Source organism: Anomaloglossus baeobatrachus, chromosome 7 (assembly GCF_048569485.1).
Source record: "Anomaloglossus baeobatrachus isolate aAnoBae1 chromosome 7, aAnoBae1.hap1, whole genome shotgun sequence".
NCBI classification, from domain to species: Eukaryota; Metazoa; Chordata; class Amphibia; order Anura; family Aromobatidae; genus Anomaloglossus; species Anomaloglossus baeobatrachus.
In genome coordinates this window covers 206162478-206185322 of record NC_134359.1, presented here as the reverse complement: position 1 = coordinate 206185322, position 22845 = coordinate 206162478, and the positions used below count along the sequence as shown (strand labels likewise).

Sequence of the window (22845 nt, the reverse complement as noted above, 5' to 3'; positions counted from 1 at the left end):
CTTGCGTAACACTCTGGGCAGCATCGCCAGAGGAGGAAACACATAAGGCAGTCGAAACTGCGACCAATCCTGAACTAACGCGTCCGCCACCAGAGCTCTGTGATCTTGAGACCGGGCCATGTATGCCGGGACCTTGTTGTTGTGCCGTGACGCCATGAGATCGACGTCCGGCGTTCCCCAGCGGCGACAGATCTCTCGAAACACGTCTGGGTGCAGAGACCATTCCCCCGCATCCATGCCCTGACGACTGAGAAAATCTGCTTCCCAGTTTTCTACGCCCGGGATGTGAACTGCGGAGATGGTGGAGGCTGTGGCTTCCACCCACTGCAGAATCCGTCGGACTTCCTGGAAGGCTTGACGACTGCGAGTGCCGCCTTGGTGGTTGATGTATGCGACGGCAGTGGCGTTGTCCGACTGGATACGGATCTGCCTGCCCTCCAGCCACCGATGAAAAGCCAATAGGGCTAGATACACTGCCCTTATCTCCAGAATATTGATCTGAAGGGATGACTATCGGAGTCCAGGTTCCCTGAGCCCTGTGGTGGAGAAAAACCGCTCCCCAACCTGACAGGCTCGCGTCCGTGGTGACCACAGCCCAGGTTGGGGGTAGGAAGGATTTTCCCTGCGATAGAGAATTGGGAAGGAGCCACCACTGAAGTGACGTCTTGGTTGCAAGGGAAAGAGAGACGTTCCTGTCGAGGGAAGCCGACCTCCTGTCCCATTTGCGGAGAATGTCCCATTGGAGTGGCCGAAAATGGAATTGCGCGAACGGGACTGCCTCTATAGCTGCCACCATCTTCCCCAGGAAGTGCATGAGGCTCCTTAAGGGGTGTGACTGACTCCGAAGAAGTGATTGCACCCCTGCCTGCAGAGAAAGCTGTTTGTCGCTCGGAAGCTTGACTAACGCTTGCTGGGTATGAAGCTCCATTCCAAGGTACGTCAGTGATTGGGTCGGTGTCAACTTGGATTTCGGGAAGTTGATGATCCACCCGAACCGCTGGATAGTCGCTAGAGCGACAGATAGACTTTGTTGACACGCCACCCGAGACGGGGCCCTGACTAGGAGATCGTCCAAGTAGGGAATCACCGAGTGGCCCTGAGAATGCAGTACCGCCACAACGGATGCCATGACTTTGGTGAAAACACGTGGTGCTGTCGCCAAGCCGAAAGGCAATGCCACGAACTGGAGCTGTTCATCCCCGATGGTGAAACGCAGGAAACGTTGATGCTCGGGTGCGATCGGTATATGGAGATAAGAATCCTTGATGTCGATCGATGCTAGGAAGTCTCCTTGTGACATTGAGGCGATGACCGAGCGAAGAGATTCCATCCGGAACCGTCTGGTTCTCACATGTCTGTTGAGTAGCTTGAGGTCCAGAACGGGACGGAATGACTCGTCCTTTTTTGGCACCACAAACAAGTTGGAGTAAAATCCGCGACCACGTTCCTGAAGGGGAACGGGGATCACAACTCCTTCCATCTTTAGAGCGTCCACTGCCTGAAAAAGTGCGTCGGCCTGAGTGGGGGGCGGAGAGGTTCTGAAGAAGCGAGCCGCAGGACGAGAGCTGAACTCTATCCTGTAACCATGAGACAGAATGTCTCTCACCCATCGGTCTTGAACATGTGGCCACCAGGCGTCGCCAAAGCGGGAGAGCCTGCCACCGACCGAGGATGCGGTCAGGGGAGGCAGAGAGTCATGAGGAAGCCGTCTTGGAGGCAGTGCCTCCTGCGGCCTTTTGTGGGCGAGACTTGGATCGCCACGCATAGGAGTTCCTCTGGCCTTTCCCCGGCCTGTTGGACGAAGAGGATTGGGACTTGGCGGAGGGACGAAAGGACCGAAATCTCGATTGAACCTTTCTCTGTTGAGGTCTCTTAGGTTTGGCCTGGGGTAAGGAGGAATCCTTTCCTTTGGATTCCTTAATAATCTCATCCAATCGTTCGCCAAACAAACGGTCGCCAGAAAACGGCAAACCGGTTAAGAACCTCTTGGAGGCCGAGTCTGCCTTCCATTCGCGCAGCCACATGGCCCTGCGGACTGCCACAGAGTTAGCGGATGCTACAGCTGTACGGCTAGCAGAGTCCAGGACGGCGTTCATGGCGTAGGATGAAAAGGCTGACGCCTGAGAGGTCAAAGACGCAACTTGCGGAGCAGAATTACGTGTAACAGCATTAATCTCAGTCAGACAAGCCGAGATAGCTTGGAGTGCCCACACGGCTGCAAAGGCCGGGGCAAAAGACGCGCCCGTGGCCTCATAGATGGACTTCACCAGGAGCTCTATCTGTCTGTCAGTGGCATCCTTTAGCGATGAGCCATCTGCAACCGATACCACGGATCTAGCCGCCAATCTTGAGACTGGGGGATCCACCTTGGGACAGTGAGCCCAACCCTTAATGACTTCAGATGGGAAGGGTTAACGCGTGTCAGTGAGGCGCTTAGTAAAGCGCTTGTCCGGGACCGCTCTGGGCTTCTGGACAGCGTCTCTGAAGTTAGAGTGATCGAAAAACGCATTGCGTGTACGTTTGGGGAACCGAAACTGGTGTTTCTCCTGCTGAGACGCCGACTCCTCTACAGGAGGAGGCGGGGGAGAGAGATCTAACACCTGGTTGATGGACGAGATAAGATCATTTACTAAGGCGTCCCCCTCAGGTGTATCAAGGTTAAGGGCGACGTCAGGGTCAGAGCCCTGAACTGCGACGTACGCCTCGTCCTCCAGAGAGTCCTCAAGCTGGGAACCCGAGCAGCGTGAAGAAGTCGGGGAAGATTCCCAGCGAGCCCGCTTAGCCGGTCTAGGACTGTGGTCCGGGCAGGAGTCCTCCGCCTGAGACCTAGGGGCCAACCTGGGAGCGCGCTGCGGCGCGGACCGAGAGGGGCCTGGAGGCGACGAGCTAACAGGGGCCGGGGCCTGTGAAAGGACCGGTCTGGACTGCAAAGCTTCTAGCAGCTTGGAAGACCATTTGTCCATAGACTGAGCCATGGATTGTGAAAGTGACTCAGAGAGTTTCTCAGCAAAAGAGGCGAACTCTGTCCCTGCCGCCTGGACAGGGGGAGCAGGGGGGTCTACATGAGCCGAGGGGCCCACTAGTGTCCGAGGCTCCGGCTGAGCAAGCGAAACAGGGGTCGAGCATTGCTCACAGTGAGGGTAGGTGGAACCCGCAGGTAACATAGCCCCACAAGAGGTACAGGCCGCAAAAAAACCCTGTGCCTTAGCAGCTTTGCTCCTTGTGGACGACATGCTGTTGTCTCCTAGGAGAGTGATCACTGAGGGTATATGGGAAAAAGGGGTATACAGCCCGACCGAACAGATTATATATATTATATATATATATATATACATATACGTATCTATTCCGGCACCCTAGGGGGACCAGCACCGGGTGACCGGTGTGGCTTACCGACCGCTAACAAGAGGAGTGTGTCCTCCAGATTCCCTGCCTTAGATCCCCCGGAGCTGCAGAGCTTTGAATGATGAAAAAGGGAAAAGTACACTCACCTGATATGGTTGTGCCAGTCACAACTCCTTAGATCGCATGTGAGTGTCAGCGTGGTTTAAAGCAGCGGCCCCGTGAATGGCAAATATATATATACAAAGAAGGGAAAACGGGTTTTAGCCGCGCTAAAAAACCACTGGTGCAGGATTAATAAAGAAGTTTCTTTTTTATTTCAGCATTTCAAACGCGTTTCAGAGACAAGGACCGCCTCCTTCCTCAGGGAAAAAAGAAAAGAAAGCTCTCAGGGGAGGAGTGGAGCCGTGGGCGGCGCCAGGAAAGTGCGGGAATCTGGGGTCCCCACAGTGATCAGTGAGGGGGGAGGAAAACATGCAGGATGCTCCAGCCCTCACATCCGACGTCAGGTCGGTAATCCCGCCCTTACCCCTGACAGGCAGGCCCGGGGGCGGGATTTTTGCGACTAGGCCGCGATGAAGCCGGGGACTAAATTTGAGACCGCGCCCGACAAGCAGGCACGGTCGGCGCGGAAGTCCACCGGCCTTCTCAATTCAGCAGCTGCCGCGGCTTCCGGGAAGAAGGTGCGCTCCCTGCACAGTCCCCAATGGGGACACAGAGTACCTTTGAGTTGCAGGGCCCGGTCCCTGAGGTTGAAGAGGCTCCGGTCCGGCAGGTTCCCACAGGGGCTGCGGAGGGAGCACAGTCCCAGTAAATGGATGACCGCTTAGGATCCCACTTCTCCCAGAGCCGCTAAGGGATGGTGAAGGAGACGGCATGTGGCTCCAGCCTCTGTACCCGCAATGGGTACTTCAACCTTAACAACACCGCCGACGTAGTGGGGTGAGAAGGGAACATGCCGGGGGCCCCGTGGGGGCCCTCTTTTCTTTCAACCGACATACTAAGTATGAGAATGCATGAGTGGATGTGTGCCTCCTTCCACACAAAGCATAAAACTGAGGAGCCTGTGATCCACGGGAGGGTGTATAGGCAGAGGGGAGGGGTTACACTTTTTAAAGTGTAATACTTTGTGTGGCCTCCGGAGGCAGAAGCTATACACCCCAATTGTCTGGGTCTCCCAATGGAGCGACAAAGAAAAGCCGATTTCATGCGCTCTGGCTGCTGCCCCACCATAGACAGAGTGGGAGCTGCATCCATAGCGCACAGAAAAATTGACATGCTGCTTTTAGGAACGCTCGGATTTAGGTAAAAATTTTACCACCCAAATCGCTGCGTTCATAAAAGCAACGTGTGCACGTCTCATGTACAATCTACATAGATTGTGCAGGGGACGCAGGACACATGCATTTACGCTGCAGTGCAATACACAGCGTAAATGTATGCAATTACGCAATGTGCGCACAAGCCCTTAGTAAATCTGCACACTCAGTGTAAAACCCAAGATTATGAAAACTGTACCTAGTTCTGAAAGGAGCGTAATCCACTGCAAGTTTCATGAATAGCTGATGCTGAAGCTCCACTGGAGTCTCTTTAAATATGGATGCTGGCTTATCATACAGCGTGACAGCTCTGCAATGGTAAAGACATGGATGGAAGTAAACAAGTGAATATAACATACATACATTATAAATAGAAAGAGAAGTTTCCAGCGCCAGGAATAGATTAAAAGAAGGGAATTTTGTTTACTTACCGTAAATTCCTTTTCTTCTAGCTCCAATTGGGAGACCCAGACAATTGGGTGTATAGGCTATGCCTCCGGAGGCCGCACAAAGTATTACACTAAAAGTGTAAAGCCCCTACCCTTCTGCCTATACACCCCCCGTGCTCCCACGGGCTCCTCAGTTTTGGTGCAAAAGCAAGAAGGAGGAAAAAAAAAATTATAAACTGGTTTAAAGTAAATTCAATCCGAAGGAATATCGGAGAACTGAAACCATTCAACATGAACAACATGTGTACACAAAAAAACAGGGGCGGGTGCTGGGTCTCCCAATTGGAGCTAGAAGAAAAGGAATTTACGGTAAGTAAACAAAATTCCCTTCTTCTTTGTCGCTCCATTGGGAGACCCAGACAATTGGGACGTCCAAAAGCAGTCCCTGGGTGGGTAAATAATACCTCAAAATAGAGCCGTAACGGCTCCGTCCTACAGGTGGGCAACCGCCGCCTGAAGGACTCGCCTACCTAGGCTGGCATCCGCCGAAGCATAGGTATGCACCTGATAGTGTTTCGTGAAAGTGTGCAGGCTCGACCAGGTAGCCGCCTGACACACCTGCTGAGCCGCAGCCTGGTGCCTCAAAGCCCAGGACGCACCCACGGCTCTGGTAGAATGGGCCTTCAGCCCTGAGGGAACCGGAAGCCCAGCAGAACGGTAAGCTTCGAGAATTGGTTCCTTGATCCACCGAGCCAGGGTTGATTTGGAAGCCTGTGACCCTTTACGCTGGCCAGCGACAAGGACAAAGAGTGCATCCGAGCGGCGCAGGGGCGCCGTACGAGAAATGTAGAGTCTGAGTGCTCTCACCAGATCTAACAAGTGCAAATCCTTTTCACATTGGTGAATTGGATGAGGGCAAAAAGAGGGTAAGGAGATATCCTGATTGAGATGAAAAGGGGATACCACCTTAGGGAGAAATTCCGGAACCGGACACAGAACCACCTTGTCCTGGTGAAACACCAGGAAAGGGGCTTTGCATGACAATGCTGCTAGCTCAGACACTCTCCGAAGTGAAGTGACTGCTACTAGGAAAACCACTTTCTGCGAAAGGCGTGCGAGAGAAATATCCCTCATTGGCTCGAACGGTGGTTTCTGAAGAACCATCAGCACCCTGTTCAGATCCCAGGGTTCCAACGGACGTTTGTAAGGAGGGACGATGTGACAAACCCCCTGCAGGAACGTGCGTACCTGTGGAAGTCTGGCCAAGCGCTTCTGAAAAAAACTCAGGGAGCGCAGAGACTTGTCCCTTAAGGGAGCCAAGCGACAAACCCTTTTCCAATCCGGACTGAAGAAAGGACAGAAAAGTGGGCAAGGCAAATGGCCAGGGAGAAAAACCCTGATCAGAGCACCATGACAGGAATATTTTCCACGTCCTGTGGTAGATCTTGGCGGACGTTGGTTTCCTAGCCTGTCTCATAGTGGCAATGACCTCTTGAGATAATCCTGAAGACGCTAAGATCCAGGACTCAATGGCCACACAGTCAGGTTGAGGGCCGCAGAATTCAGATGGAAAAAACGGCCCTTGAGACAGCAAGTCTGGTCGGTCTGGTAGTGCCCACGGTTGGCCGACCGTGAGATGCCACAGATCCGGGTACCACGACCTCCTCGGCCAGTCTGGAGCGACGAGGATGGCGCGGCGGCAGTCGGCCCTGATCTTGCGTAACACTCTGGGCAACAGTGCCAGCGGAGGAAACACATAAGGGAGTTGAAACTGCGACCAATCCTGAACTAAGGCGTCTGCCGCCAGAGCTCTGTGATCGTGAGAACGTGCCATGATTGCTGTGACCTTGTTGTTGTGCCGGGACGCCATTAGGTCGACGTCCGGCATCCCCCAGCGGCAACAGATCTCCTGAAACACGTCCGGGTGAAGGGACCATTACCCTGCGTCCATGCCCTGGCGACTGAGAAAATCTGCTTCCCAGTTTTCCACGCCCGGGATGTGAACTGCGGAGATGGTGGAGGCCGTGGCTTCCACCCACATCAAAATCCGCCGGACTTCCTGGAGGGCTTGCCGACTGCGTGTTCCTCCTTGGTGGTTGATGTAAGCCACCGCTGTGGAGTTGTCCGACTGAATTCGGATCTGCTTGCCTTCCAGCCACTGCTGGAACGCTTTTAGGGCTAGATACACTGCCCTGATCTCCAGAACATTGATCTGAATTGAGGACTCTTGCCGAGTCCACGTACCCTGAGCCCTGTGGTGGAGAAAAACTGCTCCCCACCCTGACAGACTCGCGTCCGTCGTGACCACCGCCCAGGATGGGGGTAGGAAGGATTTCCCCTTCGATAATGAAGTGGGATGAAGCCACCCCCGAAGGGAAGCTTTGGTTGCCTGAGAGAGGGAGACGTTCCTGTCGAGGGACGTCGGCTTCCTTTCCCATTTGCGTAGGATGTCCCATTGAAGAGGACGCAGGTGAAACTGCGCGAAAGGGACTGCCTCCATTGCTGCCACCATCTTCCCCAGGAAGTGCATGAGGCGCCTCAAGGGGTGTGACTGACCTTGAAGGAGAGATTGCACCCCCGTCTGTAGTGAACGCTGCTTGTTCAGCGGAAGCTTCACTATCGCTGAGAGGGTATGAAACTCCATGCCAAGATATGTCAGCGATTGGGCCGGTGTCAGATTTGACTTTGGAAAATTGATGATCCACCCGAAACTCTGGAGAGTCTCCAGAGTAGCGGTGAGGCTGTGCTGGCATGCCTCTTGAGAGGGAGCCTTGACCAGCAGATCGTCTAAGTAAGGGATCACCGAGTGACCCTGAGAGTGGAGGACCGCGACTACTGCAGCCATGACCTTGGTGAAAACCCGTGGGGCTGTCGCCAGGCCGAAAGGCAGTGCCACGAACTGAAGGTGTTCGTCTCCTATAGCGAAGCGCAGGAAGCGCTGATGCTCTGGAGCAATCGGTACGTGGAGATAAGCATCTTTGATATCGATCGATGCAAGGAAATCTCCTTGGGACATTGAGGCGATGACGGAGCGGAGGGATTCCATCCGGAACCGCCTGGTCTTTACGTGTTTGTTGAGCAGTTTTAGGTCCAGGACAGGACGGAAAGACCCGTCCTTCTTTGGAACCACAAACAGGTTGGAGTAAAAACCGTGACCCTGTTGCTGAAGAGGAACAGGGACCACCACTCCTTCTGCCTTCAGAGTGCCCAGCGCCTGCAGAAGAGCATCGGCTCACTCGGGAGGCGGAGATGTTCTGAAAAATCGAGTCGGAGGACAAGAGCTGAACTCTATCCTGTAACCGTGAGACAGAATGTCTCTCACCCAACGGTCTTTTACCTGTGGCAGCCAAATGTCGGAAAAGCGGGAGAGCCTGCCACCGACCGAGGATGCGGTGTGAGGAGGCCGTAAGTCATGAGGAAGCCGCCTTGGTAGCGGCACCTCCGGCGGTCTTTTTAGGGCATGACTTAGACCGCCATGGATCGGAGTTCCTCTGATCCTTCTGAGGCCTTTTGTACGAGGAGAATTGGGACCTGCCCGCACCCCGAAAGGACCGAAACCTCGACTGTCCCCTCCTCTGTTGGGGTAATTTTGGTTTGGCCTGGGGTAAGGATGTTTCCTTTCCCTTGGATTGTTTGATGATTTCATCCAGCCTCTCACCAAACAAACGGTCGCCAGAAAATGGCAAACCGGTTAAGCACTTTTTGGAAGCCGAATCTGCCTTCCATTCCCGTAGCCACAAGGCCCTGCGTATTGCCACCGAATTGTCGGCTGCAACCGCCGTACGGCTCGCAGAGTCCAGGACAGCATTAATAGCGTAGGACGCAAATGCCGACGTTTGAGAAGTTATGGACGCCACTTGCGGCGCAGACGTACGTGTGAGTGCGTCAATTTGCGCTTGACCCGCTGCAATAGCTTGGAGTGCCCATACGGTTGCGAATGCTGGAGCAAAAGACGCGCCGATAGCTTCATAGATGGATTTCAACCAGAGCTCCATCTGTCTGTCAGTGGCATCCTTGAGCGAAGCCCCATCTTCAACTGCAACTATGGATCTAGCCGCCAGTCTGGAGATTGGAGGATCCACCTTGGGACACTGAGTCCAGCCCTTGACCACGTCAGGGGGGAAGGGACAACGTGTATCCTTAAGGCGCTTGGAAAAACGCTTATCTGGACAAACTCGGTGTTTCTGGACTGCCTCTCTGAAGTCGTAGTGATCCAGAAACATACTCGTTGTACGCTTGGGGAACCTGAAACGGAATTTCTCATGCTGAGAGGCTGACTCCTCCACTGGAGGAGCCGAGGGAGAAATATCCAACATTTGATGTATGGACGCGATAAGATCATTCACTATGGCGTCACCATCAGGAGTATCAAGGTTGAGAGCGGCCTCAGGATCAGAATCCTGATCAGCTACCTCCGCTTCATCATACGGAGAGTCCTCCTTCTGAGACCCTGAACAATGTGATGAGGTCGAGGGGATTTCCCAGCGAGCTCGCTTAGGCGGTCTGGGGCTGCGGTCCGTGTCAGAGACCTCACCCTGGGATCTATGAGACACCCCGGGGGAACATTGTTGTTCCAACTGAGGGGAACCAGGGGGCAATGATTCCACAGTGCCTATGGTCTGAGATACCGGTCTGGACTGCAAAGCTTCTAGAATCTTAGCCATAGTCTCAGAAAGTCTGTCAGTAAAAACTGCAAACTCCGTCCCTGTCACCTGGACAGTGTTAGCTGGTGGTTCCCCCTGGGCCCCCCTTAGCAGAGGCTCTGGCTGAGCAAGTGCCACAGGGGCCGAGCAGTGCACACAATGAGGGTCAGTGGAACCTGCCGGTAGCGAGGTCGTACATGCGGCGCAGGCAGCATAGTAAGCCTGTGTTTTGGCACCCCTGTCTCTTGTGGGCGCCATGCTGTTGTCTCCCCTGAGCAACACAATAGGTTATATAGCCAGAAATCAACCGTGCACCATACAGTGTAAAGTATAGCCTATAAACATATAATCTATAATTACACTTCTGCACAAGTGGGGCCAGCACCTCAGGTGCTGCTTACCGCCCGTTTAAAGCGGTTGTGGCCACCAGCATCCCTGCCTGGGTCCCCCAGAGCTTGTCTCCCCTCTGCAGCGTCAGGGGAGCTGACAGGAATGGCTGCCGGCGTCCTGAGGAGAGGAGGGAGCCGTGGGCGTGACCCAGAAAGTGCGGGAACTGGTGCCCCACTGTGCACAGTGAGGGGGGTGGAGTATGCAAAGCATGCTCCAGCCCTCAGTGCTGCAGTCCTGTACAGCGTCCCGCCCTTCACCTGACTGGCAGGGCTGGGGGCGGGAAGAAAAAGAGACTAGGCCGCAAAAGCCGGGGACTCGAGTTATAAGCGCGGCCGCCGTATAAGCGCGGTCGGCGCGTTAGTCCCCGGCGCACTAACAGTCCCAGCCGCGCCGCATGTATAACAATGGCAGCGGCGGTCAGCGCGGCAGTCCCCATACACTAACACACTCAGCGACGCTGCAATGTGTAATGGCACAAACGCAGTCAGCGCCGCGGTCCCCGGTGCACTAGCACACCCAGCAATGCTGGAGTGTTGCTGTGCGCGGTCCCCACGGGGACACAGAGTACCTCAAAGTAGCAGGGCCATGTCCCTGAACGATACTCGGCTCCTATCCAGCAGAGTCCTCAGGAGCTGTGGATGGAGCACGGTCTCAGTGCCTGGAGACCGATAGGATCCCACTTCACCCAGAGCCCTAAGGGGGATGGGGAAGGAAAACAGCATGTGGGCTCCAGCCTCCGTACCCGCAATGGATACCTCAACCTTAACAACACCGCCGACAAGAGTGGGGTGAGAAGGGAGCATGCTGGGGGCCCTGTTATGGGCCCTCTTTTCTTCCATCCGACATAGTCAGCAGCTGCTGCTGACTAAATTGTGGAGCTATGCGTGCATGTCTGCCTCCTTCGCACAAAGCAAAAAACTGAGGAGCCCATGGGAGCACGGGGGGTGTATAGGCAGAAGGGGAGGGGCTTTACACTTTTAGTGTAATACTTTGTGCGGCCTCCGGAGGCATAGCCTATACACCCAATTGTCTGGGTCTCCCAATGGAGCGACAAAGAAATCCTTTTTTATTGAAAATAAGGTAATAAAAATCCAGCAGATACCATAATAGATGTCAGAAAGATGGCAGAACAACGCGTTTCGACGCTTCAGGTCTTTGTCATGTTCTAAGTTCATGACTAAATTCATGAACTTAGTCATGAACTTAGAACATGACAAAGACCTGAAGCGTCGAAACGCGTTGTTATGCTATCTTTCTGACATCTATTATGGTATCTGCTGGATTTTTATTACCTTATTTTCAATAAAAAAGGATTTTTAATCTATTCCTGGCGCTGGAAACTTCTCTTTCTATTTTCAATTGGATGGTTACCGAGCCTCATTCCTTGCGCAGGATCCCTGATTACAACCAGCAGGTCAGTCCTTGGTGAGCTGGACTCTCCCTTATCTTCTTGGACATACATACATTATAGGTTCTCTGCATTTACCTAGGTATATTTCCAGTAAGAAAAAAAAAATCCCTTAAAATCTTTTCTTGTCCTGTTCACTGGGGGTCATTGAGACCCTGTGTTATTACTGCTTTTACTAGGCGGTAGACACTAAGGCTGCTTCCACACCTCCGGTTTCTGCAATGCGGCACAATCCGGCACTTTGCAGGAAAAACGGAACCGTTTTTTTTTTTGCTGCCGGTTGCGTTTTTCCTGCATAGACTTTAATTAGTGCCGCATTGTGCCGCATGGGCTCGCGTTCCGTCCGGTTTTTGTCGCATGCGGCAGATTTAGCCAATGCGGCTGCCGGATGCAACATTCCCTGGCATGTTTTTTGCTCCGGCAAAACAAAAACCGCATCGCGCTGCATCCGGCCAATGCGGCGCTTTTTCCAATGCATCCCTATGGATGCCGGATGCGGCAAAAACCGCATCCGGCCGCCGCATGCGGTTTTTGCCACTGCGCATGCTCAGTAGCATGCCGCAAACGGCAAAAACCGGACCGGCCGCATGTAAAAAACGTATGCAAAGGATGCAGTGTTTTCACTGCATCCGTTGCATAGGCTTCACAGCCAGATTGAGCCGCACGGCTCAAACCGGATGTGTGAAAGGAGCTTAAGTGCTTTTAGCTTCTGCTCCCCCTCTCCCCCCTCCCATACATTGGTGGAGGACAGAAGTGCATGATCTTTCTTCCACCAATCACTGTGTGCGACAAACAGCTGATGGGATTACGTTACTTCATCACGTCTGCTGTGTGGACACTCAATTAACAACAAGGCCGGGGTAAAGGAAGAAGGGGAGTATCTGGATTTTTTTATTCTGTGTGTGCAAGATGTGTGTCTGTAAAGAGGGGGCTATGTGAGGGCTCACACTGCACCTAAGGGCGCTAAGTGGGGGCTCACACTGCACCTAAGGGCGCTAAGTGGGGGCTCACACTGCACCTAAGGGCGCTAAGTGGGGGCTCACACTGCACCTAAGGGCGCTAAGTGGGGGCTCACACTGCACCTAAAGGCGCTAAGTGGGGGCTCACACTGCACCGGGACATTGCAGATTCCTGAGAGTTGATCAGTCAGCTATGAGCTTACAGTATTACTCATCATATGGAATGGTTTAGTAGATATCATTCACACTATTCCATAGCTTAATAAGTATATTTTGTTAAAGGTATTACAAAATATATCTATACTGTGTTTAACCGTAGGTCTGTACCAATATCGATTTCCATCTGACTATCTGCATACTGCAATATTCTAGTGCTACAGTTACGAAGGGCAAGGCCCAGCATAGTATCTCATCAATGTATATACACTATATGGACAAATGTAACGCGACACCTACACATTACACCTGCAAGAGCAAATAATGACAGCCTATTCTAAATCCATACACTAATATGGAGCTGGTCCCCCTTTAGGGTTGATGGGATGAACTTTGTCCATACAACTAGAAGAGGATTTGTGAGGTCAGACCCTGATGTTGGATGAGAGGGCCTGGATCATAATCTGTTCTAATTCATCCCAAAAATGTTAAATGGTGCTGAGGTCCGGAGTCTGTGCAGCCTCTCATGTTCTTCACCCAACACCCCCAACCATGCCTTTATGGATCTTGCATTCTGTACTGGGGGAACAGAAAAGAGCCTCCATCAAACTGTACGCACAAAGCCATAACCTACTACTGTCCAATATGTCTTGATATCCTAAAGCATTAAGAAAGAACCTATCAGGCAATTCATTCTGCTCTAATGACGTCAGCCTGAATCAGAGCCTGAAACCTCCACACCTGAAACGCAACAGAAAATCAGAGGTAAAAGATCCAGTGCAGTGAAACTGGGAAGACCACAGCGCCAGTAGGGTCCTATCTGGGTTACAAAGTTCACAGTAATCACCATGGTGTGCTCACCTTGTGGGGTTGTGTCAGACAACCATTGTATAAGTGTAGAAATCGCTGTAGCAGTCCCACGTGGTAAAATAGCCGAAGTGGGAGAAGAAGGGAATTTTGTTACTTACCGTAAATTCCTTTTCTTCTAGCTCCAATTGGGAGACCCAGACAATTGGGTGTATAGCTACTGCCTCCGGAGGCCACACAAAGCATTACACTAAAAAGTGTAAGGCCCCTCCCCTTCTGGCTATACACCCCCCGTGGGATCACGGGCTGCTCAGTTTTAGTGCTAAAGCAAGAAGGAGGAAAGCCAATAACTGGTTTAAACAAATTCACTCCGAATAACATCGGAGAACTGAAAACCGTTCAACATGAACAACATGTATACCCGCAAAAAAAACAAAAATCCCGAAGGACAACAGGGCGGGTGCTGGGTCTCCCAATTGGAGCTAGAAGAAAAGGAATTTACGGTAAGTAACAAAATTCCCTTCTTCTTTGTCGCTCCTAATAGGGAGACCCAGACAATTGGGACGTCCAAAAGCTGTCCCTGGGTGGGTAACTCAATACCTCATGTTAGAGCTGCAAAACAGCTCTCCCTTACGAGGAGGCAACTGCCGTCTGCAGGACTCCTCTACCTAGGCCGGCATTCGCCGAAGCGTAGGCATGCACCTGATAATGTATGGTGAAAGTGTGCAGACTCTACCAGGTAGCTGCCTGGCACATCTGTTGAGCCGTAGCCTGGTGACGTAATGCCCAGGACGTACCCACGGCTCTGGTTGAATGGGCGTTCAGCCGTGATGGAACCGGAAGCCTAGCAGAACGGTAGGCTTCAAGAATTGGTTCTTTGATCTATCGAGCCAGGGTGGATTTGGAAGCCTGCGACCCTTTGCGCTTACCAGCGACAAGGACAAAGAGTGTATCCGAGCGGCGCAAAGGCGCCGTGCGGGAAATGTAGATTCTGAGTGGTCTCACTAGATCTAACAAATGTAAGTCCTTTTCATACCGATGAACCGGATGAGGACAAAAGGAAGGTAAGGAGATATCCTGATTAATATGAAACGAGGATACTACCTTAGGGAGAAACTCCTGAATGAGGCGCAACACTACCTTGTCCTGGTGGAACACCAGGAAGGGAGCCTTGGATGACAGTGCTGCTAGCTCAGACACTGTCCGAAGAGACGTGATCGCTACCAGAAAGGCCACTTTCTGAGATAGTCGAGAAGGTGAAACATTCGTCAGAGGCTCGAAAGGCGGCTTCTGGAGAGCAAGTAGTACCCTGTTCAGATCCCATGGATCTAACGGCCGCTTGTACGGGGGGACGATATGACAAACCCCCTGCAGGAACGTGCGTACCTGAGGAAGTCGTGCTAGACGCCTCTGAAAAAAACACCAATAGCGCCAAGCCTTGCCCTTTAAGGGAGCCGAGCGACAAGCCCTTTTCAAACCGAAATTGCAGGAAGGAAAGAAGAGTAGGCAATGCCAATGGCCCGGGGGACACTCCTTGTACAGAGCACCAGTATAAGAAAATCTTCCACGTCCGTGGTAGATCTTAGCAGACGTGGGCTTCCTAGCCTGACTCATAGTGGCAACGACCCCTTGGGATAATCCTGAGGACACTAGGATCCAGGACTCAATGGCCACACAGTAGGTTCAGGGCCATAGAATTCAGATGGAAAAAACGGCCCTTGGGACAGTAAGTCTGGCCGGTCTGGTAGTGCCCACGGTTGACCGACCGTGAGATGCCTGTCGCCAGAGCTCTTTGATCGCAATGAAAATCGGGACCTTGCTATTGTGCCGATTCTTGACACCCGTCCAGGTGCAGAGACCATTCTGCTGCGTCCACGTCCTGGTAACTGCGGATATGGTGTAGCTCTGTCTGCCACCCACAGCAGAATCCGGCGAACTTCCTGGAAGTCTCGCCGACTGCGTAGTCCGCCTTGGTGGTTGATGTATGCCACCGCTGTGGATTGTCCGACTGAATTCGGATCTGTTTGCTTTCCAGCCACTGCAGGAAGGCTTGTAGAGCAATATACACTGCCCAGAGCTCCAGACAATTGATCTGAAGAGTGGACTCCTCTGAAAGAGTTCTTGATCGTCTGAGAAAGAGGGACGTTCCTGTGTAGGGACGTCGACTACTCCTCCCATTAGCGAAGAATGTTCCATTGAAGTGGACGCAGATGAAACTGCGTGAAAGGGACTGCCTCTGGATGAGGCGTCTCCTTGAAAGAGAGACTGCACCCCCGTCTGTAGTGAACGCTGTTTGTCCAGCGGACGCTTCACTATCGCTGAGAGAGTGTGAAAACTCCTTGCCAAGATATGCCAGCGATTGGGTTTAACTTTGAAAAGTTGAAGACCCACCCGAAACCCTGGAAAGTCTCCAGCGCCATGTTCAGGCTGTGTTGGCATGCCTCTTAAGAGAGTGCCTTGACCAGTAGGTCGCCTAAATAAGGGATCACAGAGTGACCCTGAGAGTGCGGGACTGCTCACACTGCTGCCGTGAAGTCGGTGAAAACCCGTGGGGCTGTCGCCAGACCGAAGGGTAGGGCTACGAACTGAAGATGCTCGTCTTCAATAACGAATGGTAGCAAACGCCGGTGTCCTGGAGCAATCGGCACGTTGAGATAAGCATCCTGATGTCTATTGATGCTAGGAAATCTCTTTGAGACATTGAGGCAATGACGGAGCGGAGGGATTCCATCCGGAACCGCCTGGTTTTCACGTGCTAGGTGAGCCGTTTTATGTTGGCACTACGACCAGATCGGAGTAAAAAGCGTATCTTGTTCCTGAGGAGGAACAGGGATTACTACTCTTTCTGCCTTCAGAAGAGCCTCGGCTCGGCCGGTGAGGAAGTTTTGGGAAAAACTGTCTCTCATCCACCGGCCTTTGACCTGTGGCAGGTAAGTGTCGCTAAAGCGGGGGAGTCTGCGACCGATCGGGGACGCGGAGTGAGAGGGCTGAAAATCATGAGGAAAACGCCGTGGTAGCGGTTCCTCCTGCTGCTTTCCCCGGGCGTGATGGAGCCCGCCAGGAATCTGCGCCCCTCTGAGCCTTTTGCGTCCTTTTGGACGAGGACCACTGGGACCTGCCCGAGCCTGGGAAGGACCGAAACCTCGACTGTCCATTCTCCTGTTGGGTTTTGTTTGATGTGGGCCGGGGTAAGGAAGAATCCGTACCCTTGTACAGTTGAATGATTACATCCAACCACTCACTAAACAGTCTGTCACCAGATAACGGCAACCTGTTTAAGCACTTTTTTGGAAGTAGCATCTGCTCCAATCACTTAACCACTAGGCTCTGCGTAAAAACACGGAGTTGGCGGACGCCACTGACGTACGGCTCGTAGCGTCCAGGACAGCATTAACAGCTTGAGTCGCAATGCCGACATTGCGAGGTTAAGGACGCTACTGCGGCCAAGATGTACATGTGACAGCGTCCCCCTGCGCAATACTAGCTGAAATAGCTTGGAGTGCCTCTACGGCTGCGAATGCCGGAGCAACCGATCCGCCGATAGCTTCATAGACAGATTGCAACGAGAGGTCTATCTGTCTGTCAATGGCATGTTTAAGTGAAGTCCCATCTTCCACTGCAACTATAGATCTAGCCGCAAGCCTGGAGATTGGGGGATCCACCTTTGGACACTGGGTCTAGCGCTTGACCACGTCAGGGGGGAAGAGACACCGCGTATCCTAAATACGGTAGAAACTGTTATCGGGATAAGCGTGGAGATTCTGGACTGCTTCTCTGGAGTCAGAGTGACCAGAAAAATACTCAATATACACTTGAGATACTGAAAGAGGGATTTATCCTGCTGTGAAGCTGACTCCTCCACTGGAGGAGTTGAGAGGGAAATACCCAACTTTCCATTGATGGACGCTATAAGATTATTCACTATAGCGTCACCATCCGGTGCATCCGGATTGAGAGCGGTCTCAAGATCAGAGTCCTGAACAGCTACGTCTGTCCCCTGATACAGAGAGTACTCCTGTGGTGACCCTGACCAGTGATGAAGTCGAGGGCCGTTTCCATGGAGCTCGCTTAGGCCGTCTGGGACTGTCGTCCGTGTCAGAGCCTGCACCCTGGGATGTATGGGACCCCCCTGGAACCCTGATTTATTCCAAGTCAGGGTGGCCAGGGGCATTGAATCAACCTTGGCCAAGGTCTATCTGGACTGCAAAGTCTGTAAGCTATTAGTCATAATCACCGACAATATAGCAGCGGAAACTGCAACTCCATCCCTGTCCATGGACAGGAATCACAGGTGGTCTTTTGGCTACCTGTAGCGGAGACCCCGGTTGAGCAATTGCACATACTGGGGGCCCTGGAACCGTATCACGTGCAGTACAAGCAGCATAGAAAGCCTGTGCCTTGGCACCCCTGCTTTTTTGCTGTTGTTGTCTAGCCATCTAGGAGCATTAGCTAAGAATAGCGACCTTACAGTGAAAGCATACAAGCATGAAGTACAAATAAACACTTCAGCACATGTAGTACAAGCAGCTTAGAAAGCTTGTGCCTTGGCACCTTTGCTTTTCTGCTGCTGTTGTCTAGTTATTCAGGAGCATTAGCGAAGAATAGCTACATACAGTGAATGTATAGCATACACGCATGAAAATAAACACTGCAGCACATGCAATCCAAGCAGCATTGAAAGCTTGTGCCTAGGCACCCTTGCTTTTCTGCTGCTGTTGTCAAGTTATCTAGGAGCATTAGCCAAGAATAGCGACATACAGTGAATGTATAGCATACAAACATGAAAATAAACACTGCAGCACATGCAATTCAAGCAGCATTGAAAGCTTGTGTCTTAGCACCCCTGCTGTTTGCTGCCCCTGGCTAGCCATCTAGGCGGGTAGACAGCCAAGAATAGCCATTACAGTGCCATGTATAGCATACAAGCCCAAAGGACACATGACACTTCAGCACATGCAAGACAAGCAGCATAGAAAGTCTGTGCTTTAGCACCGCTGCTTTTTAGCTGCTGTTTCTAGGCCTGCATCCTGAATAGCGACTTTACAAAAGTACAGCAGGAGACTTCGGCATTAGTGGGTCAGCACTGCAGCTGCCGCTTACCGCCCGCACAAAAGCAGGTGTGTGGCGCCTCCTGTGACTGCTAGCTCAGCGCTTGTCTCTGTTTTCCCGCTCTGCGTGCCGGAATGGCTGCCGGCGTCCAGAGAAGAGGGGCGGGCCGAGGGCGTGCCCGAGACAAGAGCGGGAACCCGGCGTCCCACTGAGTCTAGTGAAGGGGGCTGGAGAATGCAAAGCAGACTCCAGCTCCCTGCGCTGACTTACTGTACAGCGTCCCGCCCCTTCCCTGACTGGCAGGGCTGGGGGCGGGAACGAAAGGAAAACTAGGCCGCAAAGCCGGGGACTCGAGTAATAAGCGCGGCCGTCCTATGTGCACGGCCGGCGCGGAAGTCCCCGGCGCACCACAAGTCCCAGCCGCGCCACAGTGTAAAACACCCAGCAGCGGCCGGCGCGGCAGTTCCCAATACATAAATTCACTCAGCAAAGCTGCAGTGAATAATAGCACAAGCGCTCCGCGCTGTTGTCCCCGGCGCACTAACACTCCCAGCAATGCTGGTGCGTGTGTGCGCGATGTGTACGGGGACACAGAGTACCTTAATGTCGCAGGGCCCTGTCCCTGAGGATACCCAGCTCCAAATCCAGCAGGTTCTCTGGGTCTGTGGATGGAGCCCGGTCTCAGTGCCTGGAGACCGGTAAGATCCCACTTCACCCAGAGCCCTGAGGGGGGATGGGGAAGGAAAACAGCATGTGGGCTCCAGCCTCCGTACCAGCAATAGGTACCTCAACCTTACAAACCGCAAGTGGGGTGAGAAGGGAGCATGCTGGGGGCCCTATATGGGCCCACTTTTCTTCCATCCGACATAGTCAGCAGCTACTGCTGACTAAACAGTGGAGCTATTGCATGGATGTGTGCCTCCTTCGCACAAAGCTTGAAAACTGAGCAGCCCGTGATCCCACGGGGGGTGTATAGCCAGAAGGGGAGGGGCCTTACACTTTTTAGTGTAATGCTTTGTGTGGCCTCCGGAGGCAGTAGCTATACACCCAATTGTCTGGGTCTCCCAATTAGGAGCGACAAAGAAAAGGGGTTAATCTGCGCTGCCATGTAGGAACAACAATGGAGCCTGCGATCCTGGAGAGCGAGATTTTAATGTCAATGCATTTTAGTGTAACTGATGAAGGTGTTGGGCTTTGTGCGCACTGGAAAATGGAATTTTCTCAAGAAAATTCCGCAGGCATTGAAAGATTACCACACCCGCGGTAAAAAACCACGGCAAACCGCACCCGAAAACCGTGTGCGGTTTGCCGCGGTATTGTTCGCGGTATTGCCGCGTGCGGTTTGGTACATGTGTTTTATTGCATTCAATGCAATAAAGCACATTGAAGAAAAAAAAAAAAAAAACATTTCCTTCTGAGATAGATAGTAGATAGATAAATAAATAAATAGACAGATAGAAGAATAGATAGAGGGATAGATAGATAGAGGACAGATCGCTGCATTTCTCCCGAGCGGTAGTGTGTTCACATTACCGGCCGTGGGAAATGCCCTGTGGTTACCTCTGCTGTCTCGTTGCGAGGCTGCATTCAGCGCTGTGTCAGTGTCAGTCGCGGCTGGATGTAAGCAGCGCAGGACCTGTGGATTACGCCGGAGCTGTGTGTTTTGGAGGGGTTAATAAACGGGTGAACGAGGCTTATTTGTGTTTTATTTAAAATAAAGTATTTTTCGGTGTGTGTTTTTTCACTTTACTTGCGGGTTGATCATGTCAGCTGTCTCATAGACGCTGCCATGATCAAGCCTGTACTTAGTGGCCGCGATCCGCCGCCATTAACTCCTTATTACCTGGATCGCCACTGCATCACAGCATCTAGAAGAGCTGGGGACACTCTGGTACTACCGCATAATGCATGCGACAGTCCTGGGGCAGCTGCGGCTGATATTCTCGGCTGCGGGAGGTGGGAGGGAGGCGGGGGAGATTACCCTGCCCCTCACCCTCCCCAGCCTGAGAATACCGGGCCGCCGCTGTGTGCTTTCCTCGGCTGCATGGTAAATATACAGTGGAGCCTACGGGTTTTGTTTTCTATATTTCCGTTTGATTTCTATGTGTATTCTATATGTCTGTGTCTGTGATGTGTGTGTGTTTACTCTCTGCTCCGCTTCCTCTTCCTGTAATGACATCACTTCCTTGCAAACCGCAGGCAGCGATGAACATTACCGCAGGTAAACCGCGAAATACCGCAGGGAATAACGCAGGAAAACGCAATGAACCGCACAGAATTTGCTGCCTGCGTTATTCCCTGCGGGATTTCACGATTACATGGCAGTCAATGGAGTGAAATCCCACAGCGATGTGCGGAAAAGAATTGACATGCAATTGTTTTTGCTGCGGGAATCCCGCAGCAAAACATGCAGCTGTCAAATTCCGCCTAGTGCGCACAGGATTTTTTTCCCATAGGTTTTGCTGGTGATTCACTGCAGAGATGTTATGAACATTTTCTGCAGCGAAACATGCAGCAAAACCGCAGTAAATCCGCGGCAAAAACCGGCAAGTGCGCACAGGGCCTTATACTCTGAAACGCATTGATATTAACCCCTTCAGCCCCCGGGCACTTTCCGTTTTTGCGTTTTTGTTTTTTGCTCCCCTTCTTCCGAGAGGTGTAACTTTTTTATTTTTCTGTCAATCTTGCCATATGAGGGCTTGTTTTTTGCGGGACGAGTTGTACTTTTAAATGAAACCATAAGTTTTATCATATAGTGTACTGGAAAACGGCAAAAAAAAGAGAATTTTGTTTACTTACCGTAAATTCTTTTTCTTATAGTTCCGACATGGGAGACCCATCCCATGGGTGTATAGCTTCTGCCTCCGGAGGACACACAAAGTACTACACTAAAAAGTGTAGCTCCTCCCTCCGAGCATATACACCCCCTGGATAACCAAATCTAGCCAGTTTAGTGCAAAAGCTGAAGGAGGACATCCACCCACAAGTAGAGACAGAGCAAAACCCGGAACAACCGGAACCTCTGTCTACAACAACAGCCGGTGAAAACACACGGAACAAGAAAACTGCCAACAGGCAACAGGGAGGGTGCTGGGTCTCCCATGTCGGAACTATAAGAAAAAGAATTTACGGTAAGTAAACAAAATTCTCTTTTTCTTCATCGTTCCTTATGGGAGACCCAGACCATGGGACGTCTCAAAGCAGTCCATGGGTGGGAAATAAACAGAAACTGAGAAGTAGGCAAAACCTAACTTCACAAATGGGCAACAGCCGCCTGAAGGATGCGTCTGCCCAAGCTCGCATCTGCCGAAGCATGAGCATGCACTTGATAGTGCTTCGAAAAGGTGTGCAGACTAGACCAAGTGGCAGCCTGACAGACCTGCTGAGCCGTAGCCTGGTGCCTGAAAGCCCAAGAGGTACCGACAGCTCTGGTCGAATGCGCCTTGATCCCCGGCGGGGGAGGCACCTGAGAGCACTGGTAGGCATCGGATATGGCCGACCTAATCCAACAAGCCAGGGTCGGTTTAGAAGCCGAGAGACCCTTGCGCTGACCTGTGGTCAGCACAAAAAGAGAGGTGCACCGCCTAAGAACAGCGGTGCGTGACACATAGATCCGGAGCGCCCGCACCAGATCTAAAGTATGCAACGCTTTCTCAAAGCGATGCACAGGAGCAGGACAAAAGGAAGGCAATGAAATGTCCTGGTTAAGGTGGAAAGGAGACACCACCTTAGGGAGAAAGTCCGAAGTCGGACGGAGAACCACCTTGTCTTGGTGAAAAACCAAAAAAGGTGACTCCGAAGAGAGCGCAGCCAAATCAGAGACTCTCCTGAGAGAAGTTATGGCCACCAGAAAAACGACCTTTTGTGAAAGTCGAAACAAAGAAACCTCCCTAAGAGGCTCAAAGGGGGGTTTCTGTAAGGCCGTGAGGACCAGATTAAGGTCCCAGGGATCCAAAGGCCGCCGGTAAGGTGGAATGATGTGAGATGCGCCCTGCATGAAGGTGCGCACCTGGGCCAGTCGGGCGATACGCCGCTGGAACAACACTGACAGCGCCGAGACCTGTCCCTTAAGGGAATTGAGGGATAGTCCTAGCTGCAGACCGGACTGTAGAAAGGACAGGATGGTCGGTAAGGAAAAAGGCCAAGGGGCATGCCCGGAAGAACGACACCAGGACAGGAAAATTCTCCAAGTCCTGTGGTAAATCTTGGCCGAGGAAGACTTCCGAGCCTGAGTCATAGTGGAAATGACTTCGGGAGGAATGCCGGAAGCCGTCAAGATCCAGGACTCAAGAGCCACGCCGTCAATCTGAGAGCCGCAGAATTCTGGCGGGAAAATGGACCTTGAGAGAGAAGGTCTGGGCGGTCCGGGAGATGCCACGGCAC

The 22845-nt window shown here is 52.3% G+C and overlaps 1 protein-coding gene across 2 annotated transcripts in view; it reads right to left on the bottom strand.

Moving 5' to 3' along the window:
• The window catches only part of ALG1 (ALG1 chitobiosyldiphosphodolichol beta-mannosyltransferase), a 115299-nt gene that overhangs the window by 58892 nt on the left and 33562 nt on the right, over window positions 1–22845 (bottom strand). For both annotated transcript variants that reach the window (XM_075317878.1, XM_075317879.1), the window contains one exon: window positions 4861–4971. In XM_075317878.1, the coding sequence (XP_075173993.1) occupies window positions 4861–4971 (111 nt within the window). The remainder of the gene's footprint in view (window positions 1–4860; window positions 4972–22845) is intronic.